Source organism: Tyto alba, unplaced genomic scaffold (genome assembly GCF_018691265.1).
Source record: "Tyto alba isolate M040663 unplaced genomic scaffold, T.alba_DEE_v4.0 Super-Scaffold_16, whole genome shotgun sequence".
Taxonomy (NCBI): domain Eukaryota; kingdom Metazoa; phylum Chordata; class Aves; order Strigiformes; family Tytonidae; genus Tyto; species Tyto alba.
Window position 1 is genome coordinate 28,232,648 of NW_024881278.1, and position 17,927 is coordinate 28,250,574.

The 17,927-nt window shown below is 38.1% G+C and overlaps 2 protein-coding genes across 2 annotated transcripts in view; one reads left to right on the forward strand and one right to left on the reverse strand.

Annotated features, from left to right (window-relative positions):
* DNAH8 (dynein axonemal heavy chain 8) overlaps positions 1-4,920 on the reverse strand; it is a 138,695-nt gene extending 133,775 nt beyond the window's left edge. Inside the window, exons 1-3 of the mRNA XM_042789612.1 lie at positions 4,633-4,920; positions 3,820-3,954; positions 728-812 (exon numbers count right to left, since the gene is read on the reverse strand). Of these exons, the coding sequence (XP_042645546.1) occupies positions 728-812; positions 3,820-3,954; positions 4,633-4,920 (508 nt within the window). The remainder of the gene's footprint in view (positions 1-727; positions 813-3,819; positions 3,955-4,632) is intronic.
* A 3,284-nt stretch (positions 4,921-8,204) lies between these two features.
* Positions 8,205-16,520, forward strand: GLO1 (glyoxalase I). Its single transcript, XM_042789821.1, has 6 exons — positions 8,205-8,334; positions 9,435-9,517; positions 10,829-10,969; positions 11,801-11,868; positions 13,039-13,128; positions 15,260-16,520. The coding sequence occupies exons 1-6, from the start codon at positions 8,254-8,256 to the stop codon at positions 15,346-15,348; spliced, it is 552 nt and encodes a 183-aa protein (XP_042645755.1). The 5' UTR covers positions 8,205-8,253; the 3' UTR covers positions 15,349-16,520.
* Positions 16,521-17,927: the final 1,407 nt, after the last annotated feature.

Genomic DNA, 17,927 nt, shown 5'->3' on the forward strand with positions numbered 1-17,927 from the left:
TCTTTTCTGTGTAAGAGAATCAAACCAACAGAATTCATGGCTGTAACTACACAATTAAAACTCTACAACAAATATATATGTCTTATAAAGCAGTTTTGGTGCATTGTACTGCACTGAAAAGGGAATTTGCTCAGGTCGATCATTTTGGGTTAATTTGCTGGTGGCTGAGGTACTTTGTTTATTCATATTCACCCTATCAAACAAGATATCATGCCTAAGTGAGAAAGTAGAGAATATGAGATACCCTCAGGTCCTCTGTGGATATAATCCTATGCAACTTGACCATTTCATGTAAATAGGTAAGGGAACAACATAATCAGTGCTTAGAGAATCATTAGGGATTTTAGTCATTAACTTCTAATTCTCTACTGAGCACATGAAAACTAAAAAATTTCAAATATTAATAATAAATGCAAATTCAGACAGGTTTTATGAAAGTACTTTCTAATGAACTGGGGGCATAACTCCTGTAAGAAAAAGTTGCAACCAATTTAAGATTTCAGAAAAACTTACAGCCTTCCTTCCAAGAATGGCTAAAATTGGCTGAATTTTTTCTAAAAAATTTTACTTGAAGCAAGAATTTAAAATACTAATTTTCAGTCCTTATAGCAAAAGTCTGCAAAATTATGAACAAGTGAAAACAGATTTTATTCTGGGAAACATTAAATAAAATTGACAATAGAAGGCACTATTAGATTTGCATATATTAACATTGTTAAAAAATTACCTATTCCTGGTGCTTCTCCTTCTTGATAGAAAACTTTCAGTGTTTTACTTCCTCCCTTGGCAAAAAAAGAATCAAAGGCTTTCAACTGTTAAATCAAAAAGTGAATACTTGTTACTCAAAATACCTTTATGTGCCTTTAAGACATGCAAAAATAATTTGACCATGACACTGTTTAAAGTTTTGATGGCATGTAATGTTTATCTTCAAATATTGTGAGGAGTTACAAAACAACATAATAGATATTTTAAATATTGCCTTCAAGTACTGAACCTGCACATACAGATGGTCTAGTTCCTGATAACTATATATTAAATGTTTATGGTCTTCTCCATTAATGTAGAGACACTGGAGGATATTCTGTCACTCAGAGAGATCTGTAAGCCTAAAGTATCAACTGGAAGTAACTAGTCATGAAAGACTTAGAAACATACACAGCAGATTTGCATGACTTGACATACCCTGCTACTGTTACACTACCCCTAAATGTGAAATATTAATTTGTAAAAGAGGAGTAACATGACACATACGGATTTTATTCTGGAGACATCAGTCGGCCACATTGGCTCCAAAACCTTTTAATGAAGACAAAGATTTTACTGACATCTAGAAAGACAATGAGATCACATCTGAGGGAGACCATGCTGCCCATAATTAGATTGCTGTAACTGTCCATAAACTGGCCACACTAAAACACTACAGGTTTCTGGGGGGCCATTTTGATTTTGACATGTTATACAAGGTGCTTTGGATAGTAAGGATGCAAAGCTTTGAAACAAACACTGCTTGTGCATGGATTAACATTCTGAAGAACTTGCCTAAAATTCTAGCCAAGGTTTCCAAAATCTGAATTTTCAAGCTGCACTAGGCAATTTGTGTGACGTGGTAAAACCAGGATATGTGATTTAGCAGGAAGAGAACAGAACTCTGAAAAGCACTGAAAGAAGGTTTGGAGAAGAGTAGAAGGTACTCATCTGGTAAAAATCCAGCTTCTTTCACAGTCTCTGTAGTTACCTGCAAGAATGACTAACTCAACAAGATGTGACTGGGCATTCAAACTGTCCGATTGAAGGGCTCAAACTCGGTAGTGGGACCTCCCATTTCCCCCTCATCAAAAAAAGTCATAAATCTAGCTAGCACGTATGTCTGGAGATACATCAACTCTTCAAGCACAAAGCATACACCTCCAGATGTGGTATATTTCTTATGAGCATGGGTTTTTTCCCCCAAGATAAACAAATATAAAAACTGAATCAGAACAGTGGTAGGAAAATGCGTGACACCCAGATGGACAAAATTTAAACTCACTCTTTTGATAAGACAACGTTGTGCAAAAGTAAAAGAAGTAAAATCAAGACAGCTCTAGAAATGCATGCTGAGCTTTCACTTTGATTATTAGACACTAGTGAGTAACAGGGTTAAAACTGAGAAAAATACAGAAACAAATCCCTCAAAAATAACGAAAGAAAAGAAAAATTGGTAAAGTACTGGAGGGAAAATGACAAAAATCAGAAGGAGATTCACTACTACAAAAAGCACTCAAATCTAAGAGGAAGATAAAGGCAACAGTAACTTCTGGGCTTGTAGGATTTTACACGGGAAGTAAGATGTGAGCTATCCCTGTGGCTATTGCTTCTGCAAATACCTTCTGATTCAAAACCATATGGTACAAACACTCACTGCATGAATAAACATACAGACTAATGCTTTAAAGGGTAAAAACTCATGGAGGTCAAAGACATGACAGGTAAATGGGAATTTACTAACTGATAATTTGTCAAAGGACAATGTTGACACAGCACCAGCAGCCTAAACTGTTTATAAATAAGCAAAATCTGACAAATTGTCAAACATAAAAAGTTTTCGGATAGTCCTGGTGACAGGGAAAAAAAAAAACAAAACAAAACAAAAGAATCCCCCCAAAAACAAAACAAACAACTAAACAACCAAAACTAAAAAAGAAAAGTTTTAAGAACCCAAAGGTTCTCAATAGTCTGAATGAATCAAACTCAGTGTAGAACAGCAGTTTTACATGAAGTTGGGATAATCTAAAACTATATACCATTTAGCAACTGTAAAAAAAGAAATGTTTGCTCATTGACAACACTTAAAAATACCTCTATGTTGTGTAAGCATAAGAAAAACCAAAACTGTTTATGTACATATTATGATATATAGTATCAGTAAACATCCAACAAATTTGGATTGGGACTAAATTTGGCTTGTAAGTGAACAGCTGAAGCCCTAATATTTGATAAAAGGAGACAGTATCTGACTGAATTTTGAATGCTAAGTGAAATCCCTCTGACAGACAAAAATAACATCATGCAATCAGAGAAGGTAAGCATCATATTTTTTCACACAGAGCCATACTGATTTTTGTTACTCTACTAGAACAAAAGTTTAGCTGGTTGCTTCTGTTTGTTCAAGCACTTTGAAACACTGTGAAAGAAAATACTAAAGACACACAAAGAGTGACTGAGCTTTCAGAAGTTCCACAGGTTTGCGATCTACTCATTCTACAAACCCACTGTCCCATCTTTTAAGCATTCAAAATAAATGAAGTACTCAAAACTGAAAATTATTTGATGGGTCTTTTCAAATATAATTACATCAATTAAATGGTACAGGATTATTCTTCCCTCTTATTACTAAATAACACTCTTAATTTTCAAACTGTTCCTATGAAGTTACACATTTTTTGCAGAATCTTTGGCATTTCAGTAAGGCCTTGCTTAACAAATAAAAACTGTCATCTTTAGAATATAATAATGTCAGGCTGTGATGAATAAAACTTGTTAGAACTGGTGGATGTGACAAAAATCCCTTGAGTCAAAATAACAGCAGTAATTATGCTTTCCTTGAGATAAGTAAGATGAAAAAGCCACAATCAAGAATCCTGGGAATAGTTTCCTGGCAGATTTGCAAATAAACTGAATGATTTAGTCAGGAATCATTTTAGATGAGTTGTGTGCCTTATTAATCACATTTTCTGGCAGAAACAATCTAAATGATGGATAACACTTTATATCAAAGGGGCAATCTGCTACATATTTTGACTAAAAATTGAAATCAATGAACATGCACAGACTCACCGATGGGGCATCCAAAATCATTTCTTCCACAGTTGGTAGGTCTAAGCCTAGCCTGACACTGAGAACTTCAAATATGTATTTATATGAAGCATCAATTTTTGTTCTTCGACGTTCTCTTGCTTCTTTGTATCGAGCCTAAAACGTTAAATATGCCTTTCAAACTAAAAACATACAAAATATACAATGACCTGCTACTTAACTTGCAACTAATGCTGAAACCTACTGTCTTGTATTATAAGACTACATACCTGCTCTACTCTTTAAAAATACATAAATTTTCAGAGGCTAACAGAAGAACAAATTATTAAGAATTATTATAAAATGTAAAGTCAACTCTGAGGATATGTCAAGGGAAAGCAAACATTAAATATGTTACAGCTAGATTTCAAGGTATTTATGTGCCATATTAACTGTGGGGGTTTTTTTCACAATCAATATTTCAATTTATTATATCAATACAGAAAGGTCACAACATCTATTTAAAACTTAAGTATCTAGAGTGGGCAAATGTTTGCAGGAACTACACTGAAGTAAAACTGTACACAGCTTAAATTATTCAGTTAATAGCTCCTGCTTCCTTGCTCTATTATTTGAAAGAAAATCTTAAAATACTGCAAAGATTAAAAACAAAGACTCATTCATTTTCTACCAGGAATAATTTAATAATAGAACTGAGTATAAATAAAAATGAAAGGAAAAAAAAAAAAAAAAAAGGAAAGAAAAATAAAAAAGAAACAATTAATATAAACCAAATTTAATCATCTGAGAAAAGAACCAGAAATCTATCTGAAGACCTAAAGTTAAATACTAAACCTGTTTTTCTTTCAAAACTTCTTGGAAGGACAGAACTCCACTAGTGCTCCGGCAAAACCTGGACAACCTGCGGCTTGCAATAGAAAAAGACTCTTGGGAAGAGGAAAAGTTTGCTACTTGTAGAGTTTGGAGAATTGGTTTGGAAACAGAATCTTCTGGTACAACAAGAGCAGGCACAGAACTCTCTGCAGCCTGATTAGGCCCAGCACTATTTGTGGCAACAAGGCTGGGCCCAGCATCTTCTACAGTGTTTGAACTTTCTTTATTATTTTTTCGTACCCCCTCCATTCTGACATCTGAAATTTGTAAAAAACAAACAAACAAACAAAAAGCATTTATAACAATTCAATTTTTCTAGTCTACCTTTTCAAGAAGATGGAAAGAAAGAGCAAGGTAGAGAATGAAAAAAATGACAGCATCCCAAAACTGACTTCCCAGGTATATAAATTTATTAGCCTCATCAAGTCCTCTTCGAGTTCTTAAGATAACATTTGATATACATTTTATGATAAGTTACAAATGTTAAACTGAAGATAATTACAGAAAGATTTTTTTTAATAATTTTCATACGTTTATATTTTGTGAATATCTTTATAATAAATAAATTTTACAAATATTATTATTTCCTCTGAATATCTAATTACTGAGAAATAGAAATGGTTTAGAATATAAATGATTTAAATTTTAGTTTGCAAAATATATATACATATTCAGCAACTCAGCTTACAAAAAGACTTGCATACACTTCTGTAAGACGTCTTAAAGCATTGCTCACATAAGCAGTTACACATGATTTTTATACAAATGCCCCGCCATACACAATATTCTTAACATGTGTGTTTACAGAAGTCATGCAAAATGGCGGGTGTTGGGTGGTATGTTTTCAGTGGAAAAAAAAAATAATTTAGCATCAGATATCTTCAGCATAACTAAACCATGTCAGACTTTCTCTTCATTCTGTGCCTAAACCCTGGAACACTGTAGTTTATAGGGAACAGCTGCCATTCTTCAACAGCAGAAAAGAATTTCTCAGTCCATCTCCTGGTAGTCAGGATTAACGTGCAAGTTAATCGTCCTAGATGAGGATTTCTAAAATGGCCCAAAATAAAGTATATTCATGGCTGACTACTAAACAGTTGGCTGTTATGCAAAGGTGGCTCCTTTCATTTTCTTTGCCTTTTTACTCTACCAGCACACAGGAAAGGTTTGGTTTGTAAATCCAAAGCTCATCATCCAGGGCTACAAAGAAGCATCTAAATCCTCTTCCTCCATGTTTTCCTACTAGGGAGTATATTCATCCACTTGCATTTGCTGTCTGCCATCAATCTCACGTGGTTAAATCTCAATGCTCACATACATATAGAAAAAATTGTTTAACTCAGTGTGCTCAAATCTACATACAGATTGAGCAACTAGTTTTAATGCACTGTAATAATCAGTAGAGCTATACCAAAACCCCTTACTTTGTGTCTAAATTTTCCTCTAAAAGTAGCTTGTTCAGTGTCACAGGGACATTATAATGGAGAAATACTTTATAAAACAAATGTTAAGATATGCCTTAAGGTCATACGCAGAATCACAGATAAAAACAAAAGCATGGAAAGTACCATTCTACTCAAATTAGTACCTTATGGTAAGGATTAAAATAACTATTGAGAATTACCAAGTAGTTTTTGCAAGGCCTTGGGGCAGCCAACAACAGGTGCAACTGTGTTATATACTCTCTTAGACACTAATGCCCGATTCAAGAAATAGAAAATCAGAAGTGAGGCTGACACGAAAAGCAATACCTGGTGCTACATTACTAGCTCCTTACTTTCGTCCATGATCACCAAAGTGGCTATATGGTGTGTGTAAGTTCTATGGATTTGTCATGCAATCACCTATTATAAAAAATGTTTGTCTCTTTCTTAAAGTAAAAACACTAAGAAAAAACAACTTAAAGTAGCAAACAAACACACACACGAAAAGTAAAATCTAAACTAATTAATTCCTTTTCCTTCATGCTTATCTAACTGGGCTGGTCATCTATAAGGTTAGCAGTGGTACCTTACTCCTCAACACTCAGGTGGAACAGGTTGGATGTTAATTTCCTTGCCTTTTATCTGGTTCTCTTGAAGCTGGACGCCTTCCCCTACAGCTTGAGAGAGGTGGGGGTTCTCACAGCTCTCCTTAGAAACCAAGACCACATTGTATACTGGCATTGCTCCCTGACTCTCCAAACATCTGTCAGCTAGCTCAGCTGAGATTTTCACACTTTTCAGAAACCGGTATGAACTCCAGCTGGCTACCTACCCTAGTTGTAACAGCTCACGTGCTTTTTATATTAAAATTTTTCATGCCTTCCAGGGTGCTCTAAGTCTTGTTAATGCAAAAAAAAGTGAGTCTGATTTCCAGCACTGGTCTTATAAGGTAGGGGGAGGATGAGGTGAAGGACGGAAAGGACAGTAGAGGATCCCCGAGCACAGAGCAGAAGGAATACCGACTTCTGGCTCTCTTTTTGAAAAGCTGAGGTGTAATAACCGGCGCTTCGGCTTTGGCAGAGAGACGCAGGCGAAGAACCTCACCGACCTGGCTGGAGCCGTGCCTCAGGAGCGGCGAGCCGCGCCCCAGCAGCCCGACCGCCGGCTCCCGCCCCCTCAGAAGTGGGAGCAAGCGCTTCCCGCGCCCGGCGATGCCGCGGCGGAGCCCTGAGGGGGAGGCGGCCGTTACGGGCGGGCGGTAACGGCTGCGGAGGCGCCGGCGCGTGCGGCTCGGCCCCAGCCCCGCGCGCCGCCGCCGCCGCCGGCCCCGGCCAAAATGCGACGCGCCCCGGGCCTCTCCCCCCTCCTCCGCCCCAGCAGCTGAACTGTGATTCTGGCGTGAAGGGGGTGTTGGGGCACCGCACAGCTCTGCCCAGCGGCGCGACACCGGGGCTGGCTTTAACCGCCCCTACGGAAGCTACTTAAGTAACGCAGCCGGAATTCCGCACGGCGGCAGCGCTTTCGTCTCAGCTATCAAAAAAGTATTGTTTTTTTCCCGGAGTATTCAATCTTGGTTTTCGAATTGAGGTTTTTGAAATAAATATCATTCTTCTCTTTTAGACCTCGAATAATTATTTTCACTAAACGCCACTGTATAGCTCTGAAGGTGTCAGATGCTACTTCGTCAGCACCGAACGGAGCGCACCGCGGGCGCGTCTGTACGCCGGGCTAGCGGCGCAAGACCCACCTCCCAAACTACCCCAAACTACCGCCAGTTGGAAAGGTTTAAAAAAAACAACAACAAACAAACAAACAAAATAAAACACAAAAACAAACAAACAAACAAAACAAAACACCATGCTAGGGGAAACGGGTACGGTATCCCCCGGCCTGCGAGCGGCGGCTAGAGGGACACATCGCCACGTCAACGCGGGGAATCCACTGTTTAATTTCACGCCTCAGCTAATTAACTCCCCCGCCAACGAGAATCCTTCCCGTTAAGGCCAATGGGAACGAAGGGGCAGCGTGGGGCCTGCTGGGGCACCTCCCCGGGCGGGGCGGGGCGGAACCCCGCCTTCCCGCGGGCGGCTCCTGCGGCGGCTCCTCCTCCTCCTCCTCCTCCTCCTCCTCCTCCTCCTCCTCCTCCTCCTCTCCCGACATGGCGGCCCCGGCGGAGCTCAGCGGCCTCAGCGACGAGGCAGCCTACAGCGCCTGCTCGGAGCCAGATGCCAGCACGAAGGTGGGGTGGATGGGGGCGATGAGGGCGCCTGGGGGGTCTGCGGCAGGGTCGATGCCCACCCCACCCCTTTGCCGGGGGGACGTGCGGTGGGCGGGAGGCGGCACGGGGGTGCGAGAGGGGCGGGCGGGCGGGGAGCTGCCCCGGGGAGCTGCCCCGGCACTCGGCCTGCGCCGCCCCGCCGTGTGCGGGGTCACCGGCCGGGGGGCGGCCCAGGCTCGGGCGGTGAAGGCCGGCCCGGGTCGCGGCGAAGGGCGGATCGGCTGGACCGGCTGTGGTGAGCCCCCCTCAGCCCCGAGCGGTGGAGGGTGGGCGCGGGCTGCGAGGGCCTTTCAGCCAACGCCTGCTAGGGCTGAAAAAAAAAAAAAAAAAAACCCAACAAAAATCCCCCAAAACACCCCGAACATTTTTACTCTGTATTAGGAGGACCTTGTAATTGCATTTCTGTTGTTTATACGTCTGTTGGTTTGTTTTGTTTTGGTTTTTTTTTTTTTTTTAATACATCTGCTGAGGCTATTCTACCATTCAGTTTTCATCCACTTAGTTGTTCGTTAGTCTTTGGTATATAAAGTTCCCCTGTGGAAAATTGAAGAAAATGCCCTTACAGAATTGCAGGCCGGTTTTGCTGCCAAAATATCACCAAGCTTGATAGAAATTTATCACCTGTGCAATGAAATAATAAAAATAATGAGTTCAGGACTTTAGCTTTATTTCAATTCTGTGTGTGGACTGAGGCCCAATATCAGATATTCATGTTCCTAGTGTGCTTGCATGCAAAGTGGTTCATGTGCAGTACAGCTTCGTAAAAGAATAATAAAGATAAGAGTGATACCCTTTTTTTGATACCACTGGTAATATGTATTGAGTGATACCTGTAGTGGTTTTGTTTATCTGTTTTAAACGTTATGTTACAAATGCCTATTTATTTAACATAAACCTGTATGTGTGGGATCAGGACAAAAGGTTTTATTTACGCTTAATGTACTACTCTAGTTATTACTTCTAACGCTGCTAGTTTTAGATTTGTTATTAACTGGCATCTTTGTTAATACCCATAATTAAGTTCTGCTTGATGTATAAATAATAAACTTTTTTTCCTACAGGATTTTTTGTTGCAGCAGACAATGTTAAGAGTAAAGGATCCTAAGAAGTCGCTGGATTTTTATACAAGAGTTCTTGGAATGACGTGAGTAGAAGTTGTATACCACAAAAAGTTGTTTGTTTGGTTGTTTTTTTTTCCCTACTATTATTCTGAAAAGAAAAATTTTTGTTATTTTGATGTAACTATACTAATTGGTCTAACTATATAAACAATGCTGGTCCATCAGCTGATGCCCAGCTGGACAGTCTGGCAGTCTCTGAGAATTCCCACAGCACAGTTAATGCCTAAGCTGCAAATGAACTAATATTGGCCTTGACTAGAAATTTCTTTTTTTCTTAAGTAGGTCATTAATTATCAGTGTCTTACATGCTTACTTCCTCCTCACTGAGCCCTCAGCTCATTGGTAGCTTTTATGACAGTGCTTATAGTCAGGAGTCATTGCTATAGATTTTGAAATTAAGTGTTCTACTAGTTCTTAGAGGCAGCTTACGACCACCTCCAGTCATAAAAGACTGAGGCAATGAAAACTGGAGGCACGGTCCAAACTCAGTCTTTTGGAGAAGGCTGTTGAGAGGCAGGTGTCCTGCAGTAGCCTAACACGTTTATGCCAAGGCTCTTTGTACATTCTTGACATTGGAAATGAGTTATTTCAAAACAAAATTCTAGCATATTTTTAAGCATCTTGGAATGAGTCCAGATTAAAATAAAATAAATGACTTTCACGTCAGTGCAGATGTGGGTGTGAAAAAATAAAAACCTAGTAAACTGAAAAAGAATTTAGATTTGTTTTGCATACCTACTTGTTTTGTCTAGACAGCCTACATAAAAATGTATACTTCAGCTAGTTTTTAGTTCTTTAAATTGTCACATCTGAAATTAATTTATCATTATACCTAGTTATTGAAATTGTAAAAATAATTCATCTAAAGATATGTTTGTTTTTTTTTTTTAAAATTCTGCTGTGTTCTTAAACTTTGTCTGGTGCCAGTAAGCTCCTCAGAACGATTAAGTTTCAAATTAAATTATTTTATTGCTTGGTGATATTTTAAAGTGGGTAAACATAAAGATCCTCTGAGGAAATATGGACAAGTAACAGTGTGGCAACCTCAAGATATGAGCCTTTGTGCTGGCTTTGCTATTCAGTTACTGATAGTTGGGCTTTTAAGCATTTGATTCTTCTAATTCTTATAGGTTTGTAATGCGTTCTGGAGTGCTTCTATTTGAATTCAAAGTTAAAAATTAAGTTCAAAATGTAGCTCTTTTAAAGTGTGTATTGCAGTCAGAAAGGCAAAAAATCATAGCAATAATTCTCCCATGGGGGAGGCATCTCAGTTTATTCGCAAGCTGCCTGATCACCTTTTAAAGTTACTGTTTCAAAACAATTGTTGCTTTTAGACTGCTTCAAAAATTTGACTTTCCTACAATGAAGTTCTCGCTCTATTTCCTGGCATATGAAGATAAAAATGATATCCCAAAAGATAAAACTGAGAGAACATCTTGGACCTTCTCTAGAAAAGCTACACTGGAACTGACACAGTAAGTATTAATATAATCAGAGATGACATTTAGATAACAGTGATTAGACAGAAATGGATGAGCATAAATCCTGTTGGATTGTATTAAAAAATGTAATCATTACTGTGGAAATATCTTCACTGTCATATAACCTTAAAATATGGCTGAGATCTTGGATATTTGGCAAGCTTAATCTTTCTCTTTTCAGAGCTCTGTCAAACTACTAAGTGAACAGTGGTACATAAGTATGAGATAATGCTTGGTCTATTTTGAGTATCCATGCCATTTGGGTAGGGAAGCCACAGAATTTAGGAAAACCCAGTGTGGTTAGGACTTTCTTTTGGGTCCCCAGAGCGTCCTAATAATGGATAAATATTTCTTTTGGAATCTAATCAAAAGAGGTATTAAGTCAAAGCATACAATTCCAGTAAAACAGGACGACCTGGGTAATACTACTAATCATTGTAATTGTGCAGAAAGAATCTCCCGAGGAACCCACTACCTTGCTTAGCTTCAGGATCTGCTACTGTCACGGTTCCCCAGTGGTGGGCAAATAAACTGTCCTATGCAGCTCAACCTTCTCTCTAATCTGCATGAGGCAGCGGTGTCTCTGCCTCATTCAAAAACAGAACCTGAATACCAGAGAAGGGACTGTGAATGTGACTGGATTAGCCTGGAGACTATCCCTAGGACCTGGGACTAGGGAAAATCTTGATAGTTTAATGAATGCAGCCAACAGCTGAAATTCTCTAGTTTCTTAGGAAAAACAACTTATCCTCCTGCGGAAACTGAACATTTAGGATTTGTTAATCTTGATGCTTTTCTTCAATATGTAATAATTATTTCTTGCAGCAACTGGGGCACTGAAAATGACGAAAATCAGTCTTATCACAATGGCAATTCAGATCCCCGAGGATTTGGTAGGTCTTTAGTTTTGTGTTTGTAGTTTTTAAGCTTTGGTTTATTGTGATTACATTTTTTCTCCCATGTATTGGGGAAAAATGTTTTTTAGAAAACATCTATATAAATTCTGTGCAACAGTTATAGGTTAAGTATATGCTGTAGGCTTTTTTAAATGAGAAAATATTTTAAACTTTTATGGATTAAAAGACTTTTCCAGTAGGTTACTTAGAAGAAAACATGGTAGCACTAGGAAAAAAAGGGAACTTGGATTTCATTCTTTATCTCTCTTCTTCCAGCATGTATGCTGTGAAAGATTGTGAACATAGGTAAACAAATGTGTTTCAGAGTGATGAGCGACAGTGACGCTTTTTATAAATAATCTAATCCTTTGTCAAGCAAACACATTCTAATAGTAACTTCTGAATGAAGAACAGTAATTGCTCTTGTGTATCAGATTATTGTGTTTAGACTGACTTATATTTGGATTTCTATTTTTATAATCCACTGGTTACCCATTTTAAGCTAGAAGGAGAATTCCATTTGTAGCACTGAAGATAGTATTTGTGTGCCTCAATTTGATATTTGTGTGCCTCAATTTGATATTTGTGTGCCTCAATTTGATATTTGTGTGCCTCAATTTGATATTTGTGTGCCTCAATTTGATATTTTGAGTGCTTGAAAGGTCACTGGCTTGTGAAATAAGATTCTTGCTCAATCTAGCCACTTGACATTTAAAGCTGCTGAATTGATTTATAAGCTCAGGCCTTGCATAGTGCTAGTGTTAGTCCCTACAAATACAGCATTAATGATAAACTCCTTGTACTTGTTGAACTGAGCAAAGGCAACAAAATCTTGTGTGGATGTGCTTTGAGAAAGGAAATACAGATAAAAGAGTTTGATTGAAAATCTTACTTTTTCTCACTCTAGATAAAATGATATATTTTAACTCTGAAGTTCCTATTTTAAATGACATTACCAAAAAGCCAACTTTCTGAAGGAGAATTATGTTAATAACCAAAATGTTGTTCTTTCTGAAAGCAGTGTTTTTTCTTGTATACAATCATATCTGTCTTATGTGAACTACAGCATGTAAACATTTCGCACAAGATGAAATGCTGAGCAAACTTTTTCCTAGAACACCCAGCAATACTTACAGTGTACTTCACTCTTTTTACCTTGTTGAACAGGACACATTGGAATTGCTGTCCCTGATGTCAATAAAGCTTGTAAGAGGTTTGAAGAACTAGGAGTGAAATTTGTGAAGAAACCAGACGATGGTAAGTCTTGATCAGAAATGCAAGTCGTTTTTTTTCCTTGTTTTTAATATATTCTGTCTAGTAGATCTCTCTGGAAAGCTGGGTAATAGGTTTCTTGTAGTTGCCACTGCTTAGAAGGTGCTAGAACCAGTTACCCCTGCATGTTCTTACATAGTGGGCAAAACTGACAATAGATCCATCTTGGCAACAATAGTTAATCAGTCTAGCTACATGCCTTCTGCATGTAGTCTGACCTTCAGTAAAACTCATGTGCTCTGTTGATGTCTCATTTTACTATGTATACTACTGCCTAGAGTTATTACAGAATTTACTTTAACATGGATCAAACACGTCATGTCTGTTTGGTTCTTATCCTATGAAAATAAGATAACTCAGAAGATATAATTACTCCCACTCCTTACAACTGACTTTTCTGGCTATTTTTATTTAAATCAACCTAATGCCACCTACTAGTTACTATCATTTTAACTGTTCTGTCAGCTTTGGTAGAAATAGCCTCATTAGTCTATATCATATTTGACTTGTATAACTTTTAATAAAAAATGCGTAATGTACAGCTCAAATGCCTAGAGAGTACATAAACAAAGAATGTCTATGTTAAAATAGCCTAAAATGCAGAAATCAGTGGTGAGAAGCCTTTCGTTTTTCAACTGGATAGACCTAATGAGCATGAGAGGTTTAGGACCAATGCATTCCAAAACAGGCATCTAATACTCAGTAGCATGCACAAATCTGTGATACTTCTCACTTCTGGCCATAGAAACTAGACTTACTGTACTAACAGTGGGGTGTTTTTCAGATTGAAAGTAACATTAGTACATGAAGCTTCAGTTTACGCATATTGGGATTGATTTTCTAGATTCCTTGCTAGAGGAATAAGAACAAGCAGTTGAAAAGAGACTTAAGTGATTTTGATCTTACTCACTGTGCCCTCAACTGAAGCAAACATAAGAAGTGTAGCTGAAAACTTAACTTGAACACAGATTTCTTGATTTAAGAATTGAACTTAATATTTCTGGTGTTTTAGAGTTTCTGAGCCCTGTGTAATTTTTTCAGCAGCTGTTGAACCCTGAGGGAGTTGAAGTGAGAGATACTGACTTTGACTCTGTATCACTGCACAGCTCTAAGTACGTAGAAGAGGAAGCTTAGACTATAAATGGAATAAATCACAGGAAAGAACTCTTGAAGCAGTCAAGAGAGGGAGAGAGCAAAAGCTGGTTTTTAACATCAAGAAATAAAATTGCTGCAGCAAATGCCAAGAAGGAGGAAAAAGTTTTGGACTTCTCATTTGTTGTTTGTGGAGCAGGCTGAGACATGTTATTTTTTTTCCCTACGTTACTGAATCAAACATCTACTATTCTCTCAGAATTTTTTGCAACTGGAATAAATTAAGAGTTAGGTTAGTTCTGTTACAGCGAATGGCCTAATAGAACAAGTATAATTTAAAGTGTGTGGTTAACACTTTAATGTAACATGTTAAGATGTGCTATCCTGATCTACTGTTGAAGACAACTTTTGGGGATCCTGTTTTAAATTAGTAATATTTTTTCTGACAGTAAAATTTAAAACATTCCTGTCCTACATTTTTCTGTTTTATGAAGTGATGCAAGTGTGTACTGTAAACCACATTGTGGGGGGTAGGAGGATTGGAGGTCAGGGGGAGTGGGAAACAAGTCAGAAACAGTAACATAAAACTTCAGTGTGGAGGCCAGAATGATGAGAGATGAACAAGGCAGAAGAACCCAGGATTTTATACTGGCAAAGTCAGTTCAAGAAAATATGTCAAAACATCCTGGAGCGCAAAAATATTTCTCTGAATTTATAGGATGAACACTTACAGGAGCATATGCAGAAAACTTCAATCAACAAAGAATAGAATTTCAAAGTGACTTTAAACTACAGCTTTGTTGAGAGTAAGATTGAAAATTTAGCATATAAAGATCTAATGCTGATTTAAAAACTAATCTGGATGTTTTTAGAACATGTCTAAATTTGAACTAATTCTTCTGCAAAAGGAAAGAAAGGAAAAAAATGTTTCCAGGTAGTTATATTTAACATTAAGAACTAGTCATGGTGTCTTAACTTTATCTTGGTGTTTGTGTGTTTTTGTTTGTTTTTTTTTTTCTAACAGGTAAAATGAAAGGACTTGCATTTGTTCAGGATCCTGATGGCTACTGGATTGAAATTTTGAATCCTAACCACATGGTGACTCTCACTTAGTTTTAATGAAGTATAAGAGATGCCCACTTTCAGTCACCTGGAGAAAATCTGTAAGAGTATTTGTTAAATTCTTGATTAATGGAGAGGAATGTCGTGTTCGGAGTCTCCTCTAAAACTATCCCCTGGGATATACTTCAATTTCTTTTTTCTTGTCGTGTGATGCCACCACAATTTGCTTCCAGTTAGGAATACTCAACCATTTTCTGGAAGAACGCTTACACAGATTTTCTTCCTGAACACTGATTATGCTAATATTTCACTAAATGCTATCAAAAGCTATGTGACCAGAAATTAACTGCAGCTCACACTGTTTAGATTTAAACTAGCAACAAAAAAAATTCCTATGTTTCTACTGACGTACTTCAACAAGCAGGGTAAAAAACCCTTGAGACCTTGAGAATGCGCTTTTTTTTTTTTTTTTTTTTATATGAAGTCAAAAGATCCTGAAGGTTTCACACCTTATCTTCTATACTAGAAAATAAAGTGTCAGGCAAACTTGACTTGAGTAGTAGCATGTTTATGAAAGTCCTAATTTTATTTCTATTATGTCAGGCAAAACTCTTTAAGGAGAAGCCTTAAACAGCCTTGCCTGGAACAAGAAACTTTCTAGAGGCAATAAAAGTCCAGCAGAAAGAATTCAGTCTTTCAGCTTCTGGCTGCTGATTGACAGCCAAGATAAGAGATCTCATAGTTGCTAGCTCAGTGATCCTTGCTGTCTCTTGCAACACTAGAAAGAACTTGCGCGTAATTTTTGTTTCAGTGGAAGTCTGGGGCTATATTTAACTTAAATGCTCTGTACGTCCTGCATTAGGTAATTAATGAAAGAGGATCATAAACAACAATTTTGTACTAATAGACATTTTGATCAGCCCTCTCAAAATGAGTGATGGTTACTGAGGTTATACCTGTAAACAGCAGGAAAGCACGTAACGTTTACAGATGTTACACGAATTATTTGATTTTATGCTGTTCCACCTGTTATGAACAGTGTAAACCATGCCAGGTTTTGAAATCCCATTGTTACTTCCAACATGAAAAAAAAACACTCTGACCTGTCTTACTGTGGTTCAAGTAGCACTTAACTCCTAAGTCTTCAGTTACTTCACTATTGGATAGTGTAATGGCATTGCAATTCACTTCCAAATAAAGCATTGGTGAAAACTACAAAATAATTTTAAAGCAGTATGATCTGTTGCTTTGCTTATTGATGAATCCTAGATAACTGAAAGGCTATTTGTTTTGGTTTGTGGATTCTGTTTTGAGAAGAAATCTGGTGATAATATGAATTGGGAATACAGTAATGAAGAAGAAAACTGTATTGACTTGATTAGCAGGATGTTTTGATAACTTAATGATGGTGTGCGGGGTTAATAATAACTGTCAATAACTCCCTGATTTATAAGTTAAAACAGAAATGTAGAAAGCACTGCATTTGATTTCTACTATGGTAATGTAGATGTTAATGACTTAAATTCTAAGTGTTGCTGTCCTATTTCCTTATCTGAAAAATCATTAATTCTGTCTGCCTCATCTTAACAAAATAGCATAACTCAGTCATTTTACAGAGCTCCACTTGAAAAGCCATTCATAAAACTTAATCCAAGATATTTTGTTTACCCTTGGAAATGAGTAAAATAGATCATATGCTTCATCTGAACCTTAGGTGTTGGAAAAACGAATGTGAAAACTATTGCTCTGCTTAATACCCCCTACAGATGTGCAAGCAATCACAAATTCATTGAAAGGTAAACATAGTAACTGAAATGATAATCTTTTTTCAGTTTTCTGTTTGTTATATGAAACAACCCTGGTATTTTAAATTGTCATTTGTCTGTGTCGTGGTTCGAGCCTGTTCGGCGACCAACCACCGCAGCCGGTCACCCTCCCTTCCCCCTCCCCACCTGGGAATGGGGGAGGGGATCAGAGGGGTGAAGGGAGACTCGCAGGCTGAGATAGGAACAGTTTAATAATGGCAATAAAATGAGAACAATGATGATGATAGGGAAAAAAAAAATATATATATATATATATATATATATATATATAAACAGGCAATGCACAACGTAATTGCTCACCACTCGCTAACCAACACCCAGCCCGTTCCCGGCCAGCGACCCCGAGATACCAAGATCCCACAGTCGCAATCCCGGAAGCGAGAGAGAGAGAGAGAGAGAGAGAGAGAGAGAGAGAGAGAGAGAGAGAGAGAGAGCTCCTTCCCCACCAGCCCTCCTCTATATAGCGAGCATGATGTTCCATGGTATGGAATATTTCATTGGCCAATCAGGGTCTGGTGCTCTGGCCGTGCTCCCTCCCTGCTCCCTGTGCCCTTGCGCACGGGCAGGACATGAGGAGTCGGAGAGTCCTTGAAGTCTCGGTAGCAGCTGAAAACATCAGTGTGCTATCAGCATTCTTCTCGTACCAAACCCAAAGCTAAATCTAAAACACAGCACTCATCTAGTCCCTGAAAAGGAATATTAACTCTGTTTCAGCCCAAACCAGGACAGTATGATATTTTCTGTCTGGTCTCTACAGTGTCTACAGACACTGTGCTTTAGATAGTACCTTATCAGTGTCATTCA